This window comes from Lampetra fluviatilis, chromosome 15 (assembly GCF_964198595.1).
Source record: "Lampetra fluviatilis chromosome 15, kcLamFluv1.1, whole genome shotgun sequence".
Taxonomy (NCBI): domain Eukaryota; kingdom Metazoa; phylum Chordata; class Hyperoartia; order Petromyzontiformes; family Petromyzontidae; genus Lampetra; species Lampetra fluviatilis.
Genome location: NC_136289.1, coordinates 339,428 through 355,810, shown reverse-complemented (window position 1 = coordinate 355,810; position 16,383 = coordinate 339,428). Strand labels below are relative to the sequence as shown.

Sequence of the window (16,383 nt, the reverse complement as noted above, 5' to 3'; positions counted from 1 at the left end):
AATTGGAGAATTAAGGGCAAGCCACAGTAGTGTGATTGTGGCCATGCAGCCCAAACAATGGACCATATAATAAACCGTTGTGGTCGATACTCCTTCAACGGAGAACAACAAAACTACACAAACTCTCTCCTGAAAAGCCTTCGTGGCCAGCACACGTTGACATTGCCATGGAGCTCCTGAACATCTTGCTGCCATCATTCACAAGACTGACTCTTTGCTCTTATCCACACTGATCCCAACCACCATGCTACAGCTCACAACAACTCACACACTCAACAACAACAACCGGCATTTGCCACTAAGTGGCGGTGACATCACCACGGCGCCTGTGCCAGGCTATGTGCACGTTAAGGCCACGTGAAGTGTCGAACACCCGCTGGCAGGTCACGGGGCAGACCCAGGTTCCATTGACTGAGATGACTGGCCGATGCATCACCTGTACCCCCTATTGTGCCAACTTGCTGTGTTTTAGCCACCCGGTGCTCGGCTCGTTGTTGTGAGCATCGCTGCTCCGCCCGTGACTGCCTCCAACTGCCCAGTAGCAGGCCAGCCTAAATGTTTATAATCGGTGAAAATGTTCCAATAGGGGGGGAGTCCATGTTTCGCAAACATAGAGAAGGGAGGGCATGATCGTGGCCGAGAAGACACACTCACTCACACACTCACTCACCCACCCACTGTTTACAGCTGGGTGCTTGACGTTTCGTCTTTCATGCTCAGACTGAGTTAAAAAAAAGTTGTCGGCATATGAATATTGGGTTGGCTCTCATACATAATGGTGATATTTTGAACAAAAATCTCATCGCAGCTGACAGACCTACCTTGATGTAAAACATTTCTGGGCTGTCAATCCCAGGAACAACATCAATGTCGAAGAGGGCTGGAGACAAGAACTTGCGCGACAAATGTGTCATCAGCTCCGTCAGATGCAGGTGACTCGAGTTGCCCAGAACACCCCAGCCACCAAACTGCAACCGCACACAACCAGCCGACATGAACAGTGTGGCAGCAGATTCACAACCAGCCGACATGAACAGTGTGGCAGGAGATTCACAACCAGCCGATGTGAACAGTGTGGCAGGAGATTCACAACCAGCCGACGTGAACAGTGTGGCAGCAGATTCACAACCAGCCGACATGAACAGTGTGGCAGCAGATTCACAACCAGCCGACATGAACAGTGTGGCAGCAGATTCACAACCAGCCGACGTGAACAGTGTGGCAGCAGATTCACAACCAGCTGACATGAACAGTGTGGCAGGAGATTCACAACCAGCCGACATGAACAGTGTGGCAGCAGATTCACAACCAGCCGACGTGAACAGTGTGGCAGCAGATTCACAACCAGCCGACGTGAACAGTGTGGCAGCAGATTCACAACCAGCCGACGTGAACAGTGTGGCAGGAGATTCACAACCAGCCGACGTGAACAGTGTGGCAGGAGATTCACAACCAGCCGACGTGAACAGTGTGGCAGGAGATTCACAACCAGCCGACGTGAACAGTGTGGCAGGAGATTCACAACCAGCCGACGTGAACAGTGTGGCAGGAGATTCACAACCAGCCGACGTGAACAGTGTGGCAGGAGATTCACAACCAGCCGACATGAACAGTGTGGCAGGAGATTCACAACCAGCCGACGTGAACAGTGTGGCAGGAGATTCACAACCAGCCGACGTGAACAGTGTGGCAGGAGATTCACAACCAGCCGACATGAACAGTGTGGCAGGAGATTCACAACCAGCCGACGTGAACAGTGTGGCAGGAGATTCACAACCAGCCGACGTGAACAGTGTGGCAGGAGATTCACAACCAGCCGACGTGATCAGTGTGGCAGGAGATTCACAACCAGCCGACATGAACAGTGTGGCAGCAGATTCACAACCAGCCGACATGAACAGTGTGGCAGGAGATTCACAACCAGCCGACGTGAACAGTGTGGCAGGAGATTCACAACCAGCCGACGTGAACAGTGTGGCAGGAGATTCACAACCAGCCGACGTGAACAGTGTGGCAGGAGATTCACAACCAGCCGACGTGATCAGTGTGGCAGGAGATTCACAACCAGCCGACATGAACAGTGTGGCAGGAGATTCACAACCAGCCGACATGAACAGTGTGGCAGCAGATTCACAACCAGCCGACATGAACAGTGTGGCAGGAGATTCACAACCAGCCAACATGAACAGTGTGGCAGCAGATTCACAACCAGCCGACATGAACAGTGTGGCAGGAGATTCACAACCAGCCGACATGAACAGTGTGGCAGGAGATTCACAACCAGCCGACATGAACAGTGTGGCAGCAGATTCACAACCAGCCGACATGAACAGTGTGGCAGCAGATTCACAACCAGCCGACATGAACAGTGTGGCAGCAGATTCACAACCAGCCGACATGAACAGTGTGGCAGGAGATTCACAACCAGCCGACATGAACAGTGTGGCAGGAGATTCACAACCAGCCGACATGAACAGTGTGGCAGCAGATTCACAACCAGCCGACATGAACAGTGTGGCAGCAGATTCACAACCAGCCGACATGAACAGTGTGGCAGCAGATTCACAACCAGCCGACATGAACAGTGTGGCAGCAGATTCACAACCAGCCGACATGAACAGTGTGGCAGGAGATTCACAACCAGCCGACATGAACAGTGTGGCAGGAGATTCACAACCAGCCGACATGAACAGTGTGGCAGGAGATTCACAACCAGCCGACATGAATAGTGTGGCAGGAGATTCACAACCAGCCGACATGAACAGTGTGGCAGGAGATTCACAACCAGCCGACATGAACAGTGTGGCAGGAGATTCACAACCAGCCGACATGAATAGTGTGGCAGGAGATTCACAACCAGCCGACATGAACAGTGTGGCAGGAGATTCACAACCAGCCGACATGAACAGTGTGGCAGGAGATTCACAACCAGCCGACATGAACAGTGTGGCAGGAGATTCACAACCAGCCGACGTGAACAGTGTGGCAGCAGATTCACAACCAGCCGACGTGAACAGTGTGGCAGGAGATTCACAACCAGCCGACATGAACAGTGTGGCAGCAGATTCACAACCAGCCGACGTGAACAGTGTGGCAGCAGATTCACAACCAGCCGACATGAACAGTGTGGCAGGAGATTCACAACCAGCCGACGTGAACAGTGTGGCAGCAGATTCACAACCAGCCGACATGAACAGTGTGGCAGCAGATTCACAACCAGCCGACGTGAACAGTGTGGCAGCAGATTCACAACCAGCCGACGTGAACAGTGTGGCAGGAGATTCACAACCAGCCGACGTGAACAGTGTGGCAGGAGATTCACAACCAGCTGACGTGAACAGTGTGGCAGCAGATTCACAACCAGCCGACGTGAACAGTGTGGCAGGAGATTCACAACCAGCCGACATGAACAGTGTGGCAGCAGATTCACAACCAGCCGACATGAACAGTGTGGCAGCAGATTCACAACCAGCCGACGTGAACAGTGTGGCAGGAGATTCACAACCAGCCGACATGAACAGTGTGGCAGCAGATTCACAACCAGCCGACGTGAACAGTGTGGCAGGAGATTCACAACCAGCTGACATGAACAGTGTGGCAGCAGATTCACAACCAGCCGACATGAACAGTGTGGCAGGAGATTCACAACCAGCCGACGTGAACAGTGTGGCAGCAGATTCACAACCAGCCGACATGAACAGTGTGGCAGCAGATTCACAACCAGCCGACATGAACAGTGTGGCAGGAGATTCGCAACCAGCCGACGTGAACAGTGTGGCAGCAGATTCACAACCAGCCGACATGAACAGTGTGGCAGCAGATTCACAACCAGCCGACATGAACAGTGTGGCAGGAGATTCGCAACCAGCCGACGTGAACAGTGTGGCAGCAGATTCACAACCCAGAACTCCTCTTATCCACGACCCTATTACGTACGACTCCTATTATCCACGACTCCAATTATCCACAGGCGCTTATGTAGTGTCCGTGAAATCTCCTATTGACCCGCAGCCCGAAGATCCCAATTATCCGCTGTCATCTGCAACTCTTCCCCTAAGTCTTTACTTAATGGCTCCAATTGTCATCGATCTTTCCTCGCGGGTAAGTGGAGTAAATGTGTGGATAACCCCGCAGAAAATAAGACCCGCAATATCGGTCCCCTATATCGTGATGGACAAGAGGAGCGTTCGCAGCCTCCCTTCGCGCCACCAGACACCCGCCCACTAGACACCCGCCCACCAGACACCCGCCCACCAGACACCCACCAGACACCCGCCCACCAGACACCCACCAGACACCCGCCCACCAGACACCCGCCCACCAGACACCCGCCCACCAGACACCCACCCACCAAACACCCACCAGACACCCGCCAACCAGACACCCACCAGACACCCGCCCACCAGACACCCGCCCACCAGACACCCGCCCACCAGACACCCGCCCACCAGACACCCACCCACCAGACACCCGCCCACCAGACACCCACCAGACACCCACCAGACACCCGCCCACCATACACCCGCCCACCAGACACCCACCAGACACCCGCCCACCAGACACCCGCCCACCAGACACCCGCCCACCAGACACCCACCAGACACCCGCCAACCAGACACCCGCCCACCAGACACCCACCCACCAGACACCCGCCCACCAGACAACCACCAGACACCCGCCCACCAGACACCCGCCCACCAGACACCCGCCAGACACCCGCCCACCAGACACCCACCAGACACCCGCCCACCAGACACCCGCCCACCAGACACCCGCCCACCAGACACCCGCCCACCAGACACCCGCCCACCAGACACCCGCCAGACACCCGCCCACCAGACACCCGCCCACCAGACATCCACCCACCAGACACCCGCACACCAGACACCCACCAGACACCCGCCCACCAGACACCCACCCACCAGACACCCACCCACCAGACACCCGCCCACCAGACACCCGCCCACCAGACACCCGCCCACCAGACACCCACCAGACACCCGCCCACCAGACACCCACCAGACACCCGCCCACCAGACACCCACCAGACACCCGCCCACCAGACACCCGCCCACCAGGCATCAACGAGACCACGCTCCCCGACAGCACCGCCGCTGAGTGGGGCGACGAGCGGGGACGGCACCTCCTTGAGAAGCTCCAGCAGGGGAGTAGCCCCAACGTCCTCGACTCTTTCTTCGTCCATGCAGGCCAAGTAGAACGCCTGGGCGTCGTACGCGGCCAGATTCTCACGTTTGACGAACGTGCCGTTCTCTACGCACCAGGCACAAATCAGCTCCTTAACGCTCGTCGCAAAACGACGCGAACCAACTTGGAGGCTTCAAGTGGCGAGCGCCAAATGAACACGTTATCGGGGAGCCACCACCACGCTGCGTGGCTTCAACAACACGCAGCTCATCAGTGACCCCACCACCACACCGCATAACTTTCACAACACGCAGCTCATCAGTGACCCCACCACCACACCGCATAACTTCCACAACACGCAGCTCATCAGTCAGCCTACCACCACACCGCAGCAATGGGCGGCGCTAAACTGGATCTGCACAAACCACGGAAGATGCGGACACCTAATGCATTAGTGGAAGCTAAAAGATAGGACTGCGGATGCAAACACCAAATTGACAGAAAAATGTTGCACTGCTTAAATTTGAAGGCGCTGTATCTTCAATTCACCAACTTTCAGGGAAATAAACTGAACAACTCGATCACGTATACATTAACGTCCAATAGTTGCTCTTCATTGGCCTATGAAAGGCATTGTCATGTGAAACCAAATCTGGTGTTTGGCTTGCGCAGATTCGAGGGCTCGCTACTGCCTCCAAATATTCTTCCCCACATTTCCGTGAGAAATGCAGAGCGGCACTGTCTTGCGCTTGACTCTGCGGCAAATTGAAGGCACAAATGTGCATTTTGAGCTAAACTGGGACCCACATCTGACAGAGATCTAGGTCCTTGCCAATAAACAACTTCTGGCAGTTCTTCAATCCTGGCTCTGCTGATGAGACGCTAAATGCCAAAACCAGTTCTTATTCAAACAATCTGGCAGTTCACAAGCATTGTTTTAAGCAAGTCTGACTCTGCTGGTGAGATAATGACTGTCGAAACTGGTCCAGAGTTTGCTTGTGTTTAACCAATGCTGCTGAAATAACGCACTCCCAGAGGCCTGTTTGGCTGATGGGATGTGTAAACGCAATACTTGTAGTTGTTTATGTGGAGGGACAGGTATGGGATGGAGGAGAGTCATCTGCTTATATTTTTGACAACCTCGCTCATGGTTAAGTTTGCATTGTCTACATGACATCGGCGCCCTTGACTCTCAGTGATATCCGAAGACGAAACCCACGTGAGTGGCAGCAGTGTTCTGCATTCGAGTGGGAAAAGTACCGAGCCTGTTTTTGATGAGCTCCAGATTGTGATGGAAGCTGATGTCCCAGACGCTCCAGCGCTTCTTCCCTCCCGGAGGCGGGTAGCGCGCACCCCAGCGCCCGCACGCATAGCGGTAGAAGTCGCCACAGGGAGGCACGCTTGGGTCCATGTAGGTGAGCATCTGTGTCGCCGCACTGACGCACACCTCGCTCATGCAAGTCTTGAGCTCCTCCTTCTTGGGCTCTGTGGACACATTTCACAATTATCACCGAGGCTTCGTTAGTCGATCAGACGAACTTTTTTCAAAACGTACAGGGCATCGGGCGCATTTCTGCGCAGTGTTTGTATGATCTCCCCCTGTTCTGCACGGGTTTCCTTCCATGAGAAAAAAAAACACACAATGTAATTGGTATTGGGCAATATATCAATGCTGAAAAACTACCAACAAATTACTCAGCTGGGATCACACACAGCAGCAACATCACTCCCTATTGCAAAGAACTTGTGAGGATCCTCAGGGTACACAAGCGTGGGAGCAGGCCAGTGTCCCCATCACCAATGGTTCCACTCAATCGCCACGGAAATCTGTTTCAGCCATTTTTTCAATATGTAAATCTGACCCATACTTTGTAACAAATCATGAATGAAAAATGCAGCTTTACAAGCAATATCACCACAAAAATCATAACACGCAGTAATGAATAATAAATTGTTGGAACTAAACACAATAAGCATTGTTACATAAGTGTAGTGACATAAGAAGGGAGGGGCTGCTGGGGGCTCTGGGACCCTGGGCGGGCCAGGCGCTTAAGCCTTTTGGCACCAGGCGCTGGGTTCCCAGGCGGGTCCAGACGCTTAAGCCTCTTGGCGCCAGGCGTTGGGTTCCCAGGCGCTTAAGCCTCTTGGCGCCGCCAACGGGGGGGGGGGGGGGGCTGTGTGTGCTCTGTGGGATGTCTGGTGGCGCACACGGCCCCACCCCTCGTTGGACTAGGTATAAAAGGGGAGCTCCCTGGACGATCAGGGCCAGTTGTAACTCAAGACCCAAGACCCACGACCAGCCATCTGAAGACCCTGGGATGTTGTGAGAGCGAGTGGTGGGACTCTGGAACTCCCGACTCTACGATGGTGTGAGAGCGAGTGGTGGGACTCTGGAACTCCCGACTCTACGATCTTGTGAGGGCGAGTTCCAGAGCGTAGCCAGAGTAGAGTATCTAGGCTGTGTACCTAGGCTGTGTACCTAGGCTGTAACAGAGTATCAGGAGTGTTGGAGAGTTGGAGAGTTGGAGAGTTGGAGTGTTGGATTGTAATAAAGAAGTTACCTCTACAAGTGTCTCCGGAACCCGTTACATAAGTACAGCTGCAACCACCAGCACACGGTACACAATCACCCTCGACAACAGAAGCAAGACTGAGATGCTAAATGGAGAAATGAAGCACCTCCTGCAACAGATGTAAATGCAGGGCAGGACAATGCGACGCATTTCAGTCTGGGACTCGTGACCACGGCCGCACTTCGATCCCGACCCTGACGCTGCCTGCTGTATATTTGGAGTTGGCGTGTTCACTCCGTGGTCGCATGGATTTTTCTCCGAGTCCTCCGGTTTTTCCCTTTACATTTAGAAACAACGTCACGTTTAGAGTATTTGGCTGCTGCTATACATTTCCATGTGGTGATGATAAGCCACTTCGTTGAGCCATCATTTGTGATGGCCAGGTCGCTTCTGAAAAAAGAGCTACACAGCTCAGTGGGGCCTTACCTGGCAAAATAAAAAAAAGTTTAGTTTTTTCATAGTTTACTTTGGGCCACCCCTCGTCGTCCACTTGTCGAAGACCAGGGCGTCTGCTGTTCGGTCGGTGGTGAGGCGTTGGGCTCGTGATGTTGCATGCGTCCCATGACTCCATACCGTTTGGATGATGGCTCGGTGGCAGCTGCATGGATATCATGCAGATTCAACTCGCCCGTTGTCCTGCAGCAATTAGTGCCGTATTAGCACTGCAATGTGTGATGAAGATAGCAAACCAAGGACGATCGCCATGGTAACGGGAGCGATAACGTCTGTTCATGCGCAGCAGTGAGATGAATTGGGCATCACAGGAAGCGTGTGATGTTTCAGGGAAATCTTCATCCAGTGGATGCCAATAATTATTATTGTTATGTGATGGTTATTATTATGGTGATGTTTATAATAATGGTGGTGATGGTTATGATGTTGATGGTGGTGGTCATGATGGTTATGATGTTTAATGATGATGTTGATGGTGGTGATGGTTATGATGATGTTGATGGTGGTCATGATAAATAGCATCCGCCAAGAGTGCCTCCATTTTCACAGACGACAAGAGGAGTCTCGCTGTAGCTATAGAGTAACCATTGGCGTACACCTGAAATCAGGTAACACCTACAATGTTCGAGGTGAGGCTTGGTTTTGCAGGATCTGGTGAATCTCTTCCCGAGTGACCCTGCCCAGGGAGCATGCTTCTAATCCAGCACTAGGGGGCGAGGTTTGGTGGATCACAACACCGCGTGAAACTGCCTCTCGACTCAAGGGTGAGGTACAATCTCCTGGCTTGTCAGGGTATGACAGTACAGCAAGTGGGTTAATGTCCATCTGTACAGGGTATGAATGTTACCCACCCCCTCTCCCCATGGCACGCATCGGTTTTCTCCAGGTACTCCGGCTTCATGAAGTTGACCAAACATCCCAATATAGGACCACAGAACTTGGGCAATCGTCGGCACCGGTTCCCGGTCGCCTTCCTGCCGGTGTTTCCGGCGTCGCCATCACCAAAACGTTGCAAAACATCATCAAAACACTTGCGAGATGCAATTCGCACGAACGACGCGATGCAAAGGTAAACGTTGTAATGACTATCGCAGGGTTTACCTTTGCGGGAGTAGTTTGCGCCCAAGACGATGACGGAAACAAACAGGACGGCGATGAGGAACACGTAGCAGTATTCTCGCTTGAACTGAAAGCATTGGTGGCTGCTCCACCGCTCAGTGTTCCGCAGCTGAAAGAGGAAATATCAGTCATTTCATTCAAGCGGCGTCGCTCTCGCGTAGACAATGCCCAACCTCTGCCACACATTCAGTTCAACTGTGAAAGGAACCGTTTGTATGGAAGTTATTAAACACATATACACATAACGAGCACGGAGACCGATGCAGACAAGTGGAAAAGCAGCAGCAGCTATGAGGTGAACTAATTGCCCAAGCTCTGCGGCCCTCTACATATTCAGATGTCACGAGAGTTCATACATGCGGGAGAGCATTGGAGCACCCAGAGAAAACACATGTGTGAGAGCGCAACACTCTATCCCTCGTACAGATGGAGAGGACTCCACTTGCGGAAGTGACATCTCTTGGAAAGGCAGCGTACGGCGACCTCGACACCCACACGGAGCGTCAGGGAGGAGGGCCATCTCCCAAAATGTCATTGCACATGGAGAAAGGACACTGGCTGAAAACATTGCCTATTTTATATATTTCTTTTTACTAGTAGGAACCTCCTGGTTCCACCAGCCCACAGGGGATTGTGTCCATCCATCTGTCGTGCATCTAAAAATGGGAGGGGTGGGGCTGGGTGGAAAGGGGAGGGTGGGGAGGGGCTGGGTGGGGAGGGTGGGGAGGGGCTGGGTGGGATGGGTGGGGCTGGGTGGGGTGAGGAGGGTGGGGAGGGGCTGGGTGGGTGGGGAGGGTGGGGAGGGGCTGGATGGGGAGGGTGGGGAGGGGCTGGTTGGGGAGGGTGGGGTTGGGTGGGGGGTGGGAGGGGTGGGGCTAAGTGGGTAAGGGCTGGTCACCCCGTGGTGCCCTTAAAAAACTCAACGTTTAACCTACTCACGCCGGCTTGTGCCCGCCCTCACAGTCGGGCATATTTGCGGAATACACCACGCCGCCGTTGACCCTGGCCATTGACCGAGCAACCCAACGTTCCTACCAGCTCCCTCCGCAGGAATGTGTTACTTTTCATGCCACAAATGTGTTGAGTTTTTGTTATTTGTGCTTGTGCACCACTGTCAGTGCAGTCTCGACCAAATAAGTTGTTTCATTTTGTATAGGTTACATGACAATATGAATCGAGATCGTAATAATTATCGCTAGTATTACACTATTAACCAGGAAAGCCTCACAGAGTCTCAAGACTCTTTCTCGAGGGGGGTCCTGCAAAGTTTTCGCAGTGGAGGGCGATGTTGCTGCTACTGTGTGTAATCTCCGATTGAGTAATGTTTTGTTGTTGCTTTCGGATGTTTGAAATAATCCCCCACTGTGTGTGTGGGTTTAGCACTGGCAGGAAACCAGAAAACCTGAAAGGCCTCCCCATGCCATTACTGTCCCTCACCATCTTGCATGCCACCTCACTCCTGCACGTGACCCACCCCCGTTGCTCCATCTCCACGGTGGTCATCCCTCGGGTGCTTTCTCTTCTCCCGCTGACATTCCATCACCAGTTTAGGCCATCCGCGTAATTCCAAGCGTGCGTCTTTACGCACTGATACCGACTGCAAACTTTTTTTAAGCTCATTGGTACGGTGCTTTTAATGACTGAATTTAGTTCCCGAAACACCGCTGCCTACTCTCGTTGCCTCTTTAGTAAATGTTAAATTGTGAGAAATTAAAGCAATTGTTATTATCTGTTATTATTTTAGCGATGTACGTGTTCATTGTGTTAAGTGTTAATTACGTAAGTGCAATGAAACATTAATATTTACGCGTTATTCAATTATTTAACAGGAGGCCAGACCTCCCCTTAACGTAGAAATGATCTCCTCCCAATGAGTCCGGCTTGGAGAAGATGTGACTATTATACAGAAACTCATTATAACCTAACATACCGCGCCTCACTATAAGATAACATACCTCGTTAAAGGATACCATACCATGCCTCACTATAGAATAACACACCATGCCAGATGATTTATTACAGTAGTAGACCAGGTCCCTGGTTGTTGAGGAAACGCGCCATCTCTTGATGACTGTGGGCATTTGACACACACACACGAGCTGCTGCTGCTGTTGTACATTCCGGACCCTACCCGTGTGTACCGCATGACCACCTGGTCCCATGACTACCCACTTCCTCATAGCAATGTGAAGTGAGAGATGCCAATACAAATCATACCTCGAGTTGCAGTTGCAAATGGAACTATAGTCTAGTCAATCTAATGAAATCGAAACTTTTGTTTTAATGTCTAAAGAGAGGCAACTGGTTTGAAAATGGAAGGGGTCTTATATAGATGGACAGGTATCAGACTGGAGCTTGCCATGACAGATGAAGCTCCCATTATTGTGTCTTGGCTGGTTCGGGAAGTTGTCAGTATTGATGACAAATAAAGGTGAATAATTCTGCTGCTCATCTTCTTAAGCAATGTCCTAATCTGCAAGACTGCACGTGACATTTTTATATTTTGAATGTCACCTTGGAAATTTCTGGAGATTGAGCAACATCTCATTTGCAGGATGTAAACTGACACGGGGTGACTATCGCACACCCAGTGCTAAGTAATGAAAGTGCACACCGCCGGTTCATATAGAATGTGATGGTATTTTGTACAGCATCGCGATTCATGCAAAAATGCAGCTCACAATGCCGCGGAGTGAGTGACTCGCACCATCCTCGTACGGAGGGGAAGCAGGCACTTGGTTTCGCTGGTAATTACAATTCTGGCGAATTGGCCGATGATGCTGGATGTAATTACCAGTGAAACGCCGTACTCAAAAACTGTAAATGTGTGGATTCACTCTTCGACACACCCGTGGGCTAAAGTAGTGAACTATTTTGTCTTTTGTCAACGTGACACTTTTTTGCTGATTGGCCGTGTCGGGTGGTTGAGGGTTACGACACATTTATAAATAGCACGATCTAACCCAAAAACGTTTATTATGAATAATATTTGTCGCGAAAGCCTACGTGTTACATTTTATCTGTATTAGTCTATTCCACAAAATGATTGATGCTATGTACAGAATATAGTCGATGGTACAGAAACCTTTCCTAAATCTTAGTGAACAATGATGCATAAAATACGTGCGGTAAGAGGTTGAACATTTTAAATATATTTTTTACCCGTTTTTTCATTCGTATTAATTTAACAATCTGTGAATGTGTTTTTAAACACATTGACTAAACACGCTTGCTTGCAAGCTGAACGGCGAGATGTAACAAGTCACCCTCGCGCTGGGAGTTCGATTCCCACTCACGGACAGCACCAGTGACGATTATCGGAACAGGTCCTGGGCCTCCCCGAGGTCGACTCAGCCTCAAATTAGCACCTGGCGTGGTGTGTAAACATTGCCACTGGGGAGACAAAGGTGGCTGGGAGTGGTGCTGGCCACCCCCCGAGTGTGCAGTGCCGGCCTTCATAGCTGCTGCTGGCTCACAGCACGTGCCCCAGCAGCAGCCTGTTACAGCAGCAGCAGCAGCCTGTTACAGCAGCAGCAGCCTGTTACAGCAGCAGCAGCCTGTTACAGCAGCAGCAGCAGCCTGTTACAGCAGCAGCAGCCTGTTACAGCAGCAGCAGCCTGTTACAGCAGCAGCAGCCTGTTACAGCAGCAGCAGCCTGTTACAGCAGCAGCAGCCTGTTACAGCAGCAGCAGCTGCCTGTTACAGCAGCAGCAGCCTGTTACAGCAGCAGCAGCCTGTTACAGCAGCAGCAGCTGCCTGTTACAGCAGCAGCAGCAGCCTGTTACAGCAGCAGCAGCTGCCTGTTACAGCAGCAGCAGCAGCCTGTTACAGCAGCAGCAGCAGCCTGTTACAGCAGCAGCAGCAGCCTGTTACAGCAGCAGCAGCTGCCTGTTACAGCAGCAGCAGCAGCCTGTTACAGCAGCAGCAGCAGCCTGTTACAGCAGCAGCAGCAGCCTGTTACAGCAGCAGCAGCAGCCTGTTACAGCAGCAGCAGCTGCCTGTTACAGCAGCAGCAGCAGCCTGTTACAGCAGCAGCAGCTGCCTGTTACAGCAGCAGCAGCAGCAGCTGCCTGTTACAGCAGCAGCAGCAGCCTGTTACAGCAGCAGCAGCCTGTTACAGCAGCAGCAGCTGCCTGTTACAGCAGCAGCAGCCTGTTACAGCAGCAGCAGCAGCCTGTTACAGCAGCAGCAGCAGCCTGTTACAGCAGCAGCAGCCTGTTACAGCAGCAGCAGCCTGTTACAACAGCAACAGCAGCAGCCTGTTACAGCAGCAGCAGCTGCCTGTTACAGCAGCAGCAGCTGTCTGTTACAGCAGCAGCAGCTGCCTGTTACAGCAGCAGCAGCTGCCTGTTACAGCAGCAGCAGCTGCAGCAGCTGCCTGTTACAGCAGCAGCAGCAGCCTGTTACAGCAGCAGCAGCTGCCTGTTACAGCAGCAGCAGCAGCCTGTTACAGCAGCAGCAGCCTGTTACAGCAGCAGCAGCCTGTTACAGCAGCAGCAGCAGCAGCTGCCTGTTACAGCAGCAGCAGCTGCAGCAGCTGCCTGTTACAGCAGCAGCAGCCTGTTACAGCAGCAGCAGCCTGTTACAGCAGCAGCAGCCTGTTACAGCAGCAGCCTGGGGAATCTGAGTGGTAACTCCCGAGTGGTAACTCCCGAGTGGTAACTCCCGAGTGGTAACTCCCGAGTGGTAACTCCCGAGTGGTAACTCCCGAGTGGTAACTCCCGAGTGGTAACTCCCGAGTGGTAACTCCCGAGTGGTAACTCTTTGTGCGTCTTCCGACCAACAAAGCCAGCGTCAGGATTAAAATAAAGTGGAAATAAAATACACATTTTTGTTACTTTTATTTACTACTAGCTCATGAAGCCTGTCTTCATCGGGCAAAGGTATTCAATAAATGTAAATTACCTCATGTGTTTTTTTACAATTTGTATTTACGATCTGACACGAACTACTCCAAAAATAATTATTTTTGCGCAAAAAAATACAAAATTGTTGACGATTTGATTCAACTTCTTAAATTTAAAGACGGAACCCGATCAATTGAAAGATTGCGTTCTTTTTTGATTAGAAAGAATAAACATTTATGAACGTAATATTCCCTGATGGGAAGCTCTCCCATCTTTTATCGTTTTTGAATTATTGCTTCAATCCGACACATCTCAAAAACATTAACAGATAGAACAATGGTTATCGCTTTAATGTTATTTGCTGTTTAAGGTTCTATCAAATAAAAAAAACCGCAATCTTATATTGTGAACGGCTTCTGAATGACACCAGGCACAAGCATGCTAATGGGACACTTCAAATCGAGATTTGGGGGCCTTAAAATGAAAAATATCGGATTTCCAGATGTGTCTTGTTCTTTGTGTCCTAAAGGCTACCTGAGTTACAAATTGCAGCTTTCTGCCTTGTCGGGAAGTTCCCAGAAGGTGTTTGAGATATACAGACTCAGGTCTTTATTTATATAGAAGATACAGTATACGTTCAGTGTTACATGCAAATGTACAATATTTCTTATTTTTATTGAACCGTAACACAATTTCATAACACTGACCGTACGGGCATTTAAATAGAACGCATTGCCGCGTTCCGACTTACGAACGGGCCACATGAATTGTGTTCGTAAGTCGGGGACTACCAATGTGCTCGTTCAACTTTCGCACCGTGCCAAGTCGGAGGCGCGGGTCTCCGCGGCGTCTACGTCGCCCCCATCTCAGCACCACGTCTCCCATCGCCTGCTCACCTGCACGTCTCCCTGCTCCACGTCCTCCTCCTCTCTGTGCCGCGCGCGGGGCCCCCTCCGCGTCTCCGCGGAGCCCTCCTCCTCCTGCTCCCCGTCCTCCTCCTCCTCCTCCCGCTGCTGCCGCTCCTCCTCCTCCTCGTGCTGCTCCTCCACCAGCACCTCGTTGCCCTCCTCTTGCAGCCTCTCGGCGCCGCTCATCAAGCCACGCACAAACTCCATGCCGCCGCCACCTCCTGTGTCCCCCTCTCTGTGACCCTCTTTGTGTGTGTCTCTCACTCTGTCTCTGTGTCCCCCTGTGTGTATCTGTCTCCCTGTGTCTCTGTGTCTCTCTGTGTCCCCCTGTGTGTGTCTCTGTGTCTCTCTGTCCCCCTGTGTGTCTGTCTCTCTGTCCCCCTGTGTCTCTGTGTCTGTCTCCCTGTGTCTCTCTGTGTCCCCCTGTGTGTCTCTGTCTCTCTGTCCCCCTGTGTGTGTCTCTGTCTCTCTGTCCCCCTGTGTGTGTCTGTCTCCCTGTGTCTCTGTGTCTCTCTGTGTCTCTCTGTGTCCCCCTGTGTGTCTCTGTCTCTCTGCCCCCCTGTGTGTGTCTCTGTCTCTCTGTCCCCCTGTGTGTGTCTCTGTCTCCCTGTGTCCCCCTGTGTGTCTCTGTCTCTATGTCCCCCTGTGTGTGTCTCTGTCTCTGTGTGTCTCTGTCTGTGTGTGTGTCTCTGTGTCTGTGTGTGTCTCTGTGTGTCTCTGTCTCTCTGTGTGTCTCTGTCTCTCTGTGTCCCCCTGTGTGTGTCTCTGTGTGTGTCTGTGTCCCCCTGTGTGTGTCTCTGTGTCGCTGTGTGTCCCCCTGTGTGTGTCTCTCCCTGTGTGTGTCTCCCTCTCTGCGTGTGCCCCGCGTCTGTTTCCGCCGTCTCTGGGAATCCCCGAGAAGAGACGCTGCCAGCTCGGGACGTCACGCGCATGGGGTGGAGACTGCGAAGTCAGTCGTGACCTGGACTCTACCACCACCACGACAACCACTAGTACACTACTAGTACTGTACTAGTACTACTACTACACTCACTACTACTACTACTACACCACTACTACTACACTAGTCACTCTCGACTACCACTACACCACGATACTACACTACTACTACTCTCTACTACTACTCACCACCACTCACTACTACTACTACTTACCACCACTCACAACTACTACTCACCACTACTCACTCACCACTATCCACTCACCACCATCACTCACCACTACTCACCACTTCTCAGCACGATTCACTACTACCTACCAACCGCTACTCACCATCACTCACCACTGATCACTACGACTCACCACGACATTAAACAAAGACAAAGATCTCCCGTGTAG

The 16,383-nt window shown here is 51.9% G+C and overlaps 1 protein-coding gene across 1 annotated transcript in view; it reads right to left on the bottom strand.

Moving 5' to 3' along the window:
- LOC144936079 (endothelin-converting enzyme 2-like) overlaps positions 1-15,906 on the bottom strand; it is a 68,048-nt gene extending 52,142 nt beyond the window's left edge. The window contains exons 1-5 of the mRNA XM_078862905.1: positions 15,034-15,906; positions 9,273-9,399; positions 6,406-6,630; positions 5,144-5,271; positions 822-968 (exon numbers count right to left, since the gene is read on the bottom strand). Coding sequence (XP_078719031.1) covers positions 822-968; positions 5,144-5,271; positions 6,406-6,630; positions 9,273-9,399; positions 15,034-15,252 — 846 coding nt within the window. The 5' untranslated portion in view covers positions 15,253-15,906. The remainder of the gene's footprint in view (positions 1-821; positions 969-5,143; positions 5,272-6,405; positions 6,631-9,272; positions 9,400-15,033) is intronic.
- Positions 15,907-16,383: the final 477 nt, after the last annotated feature.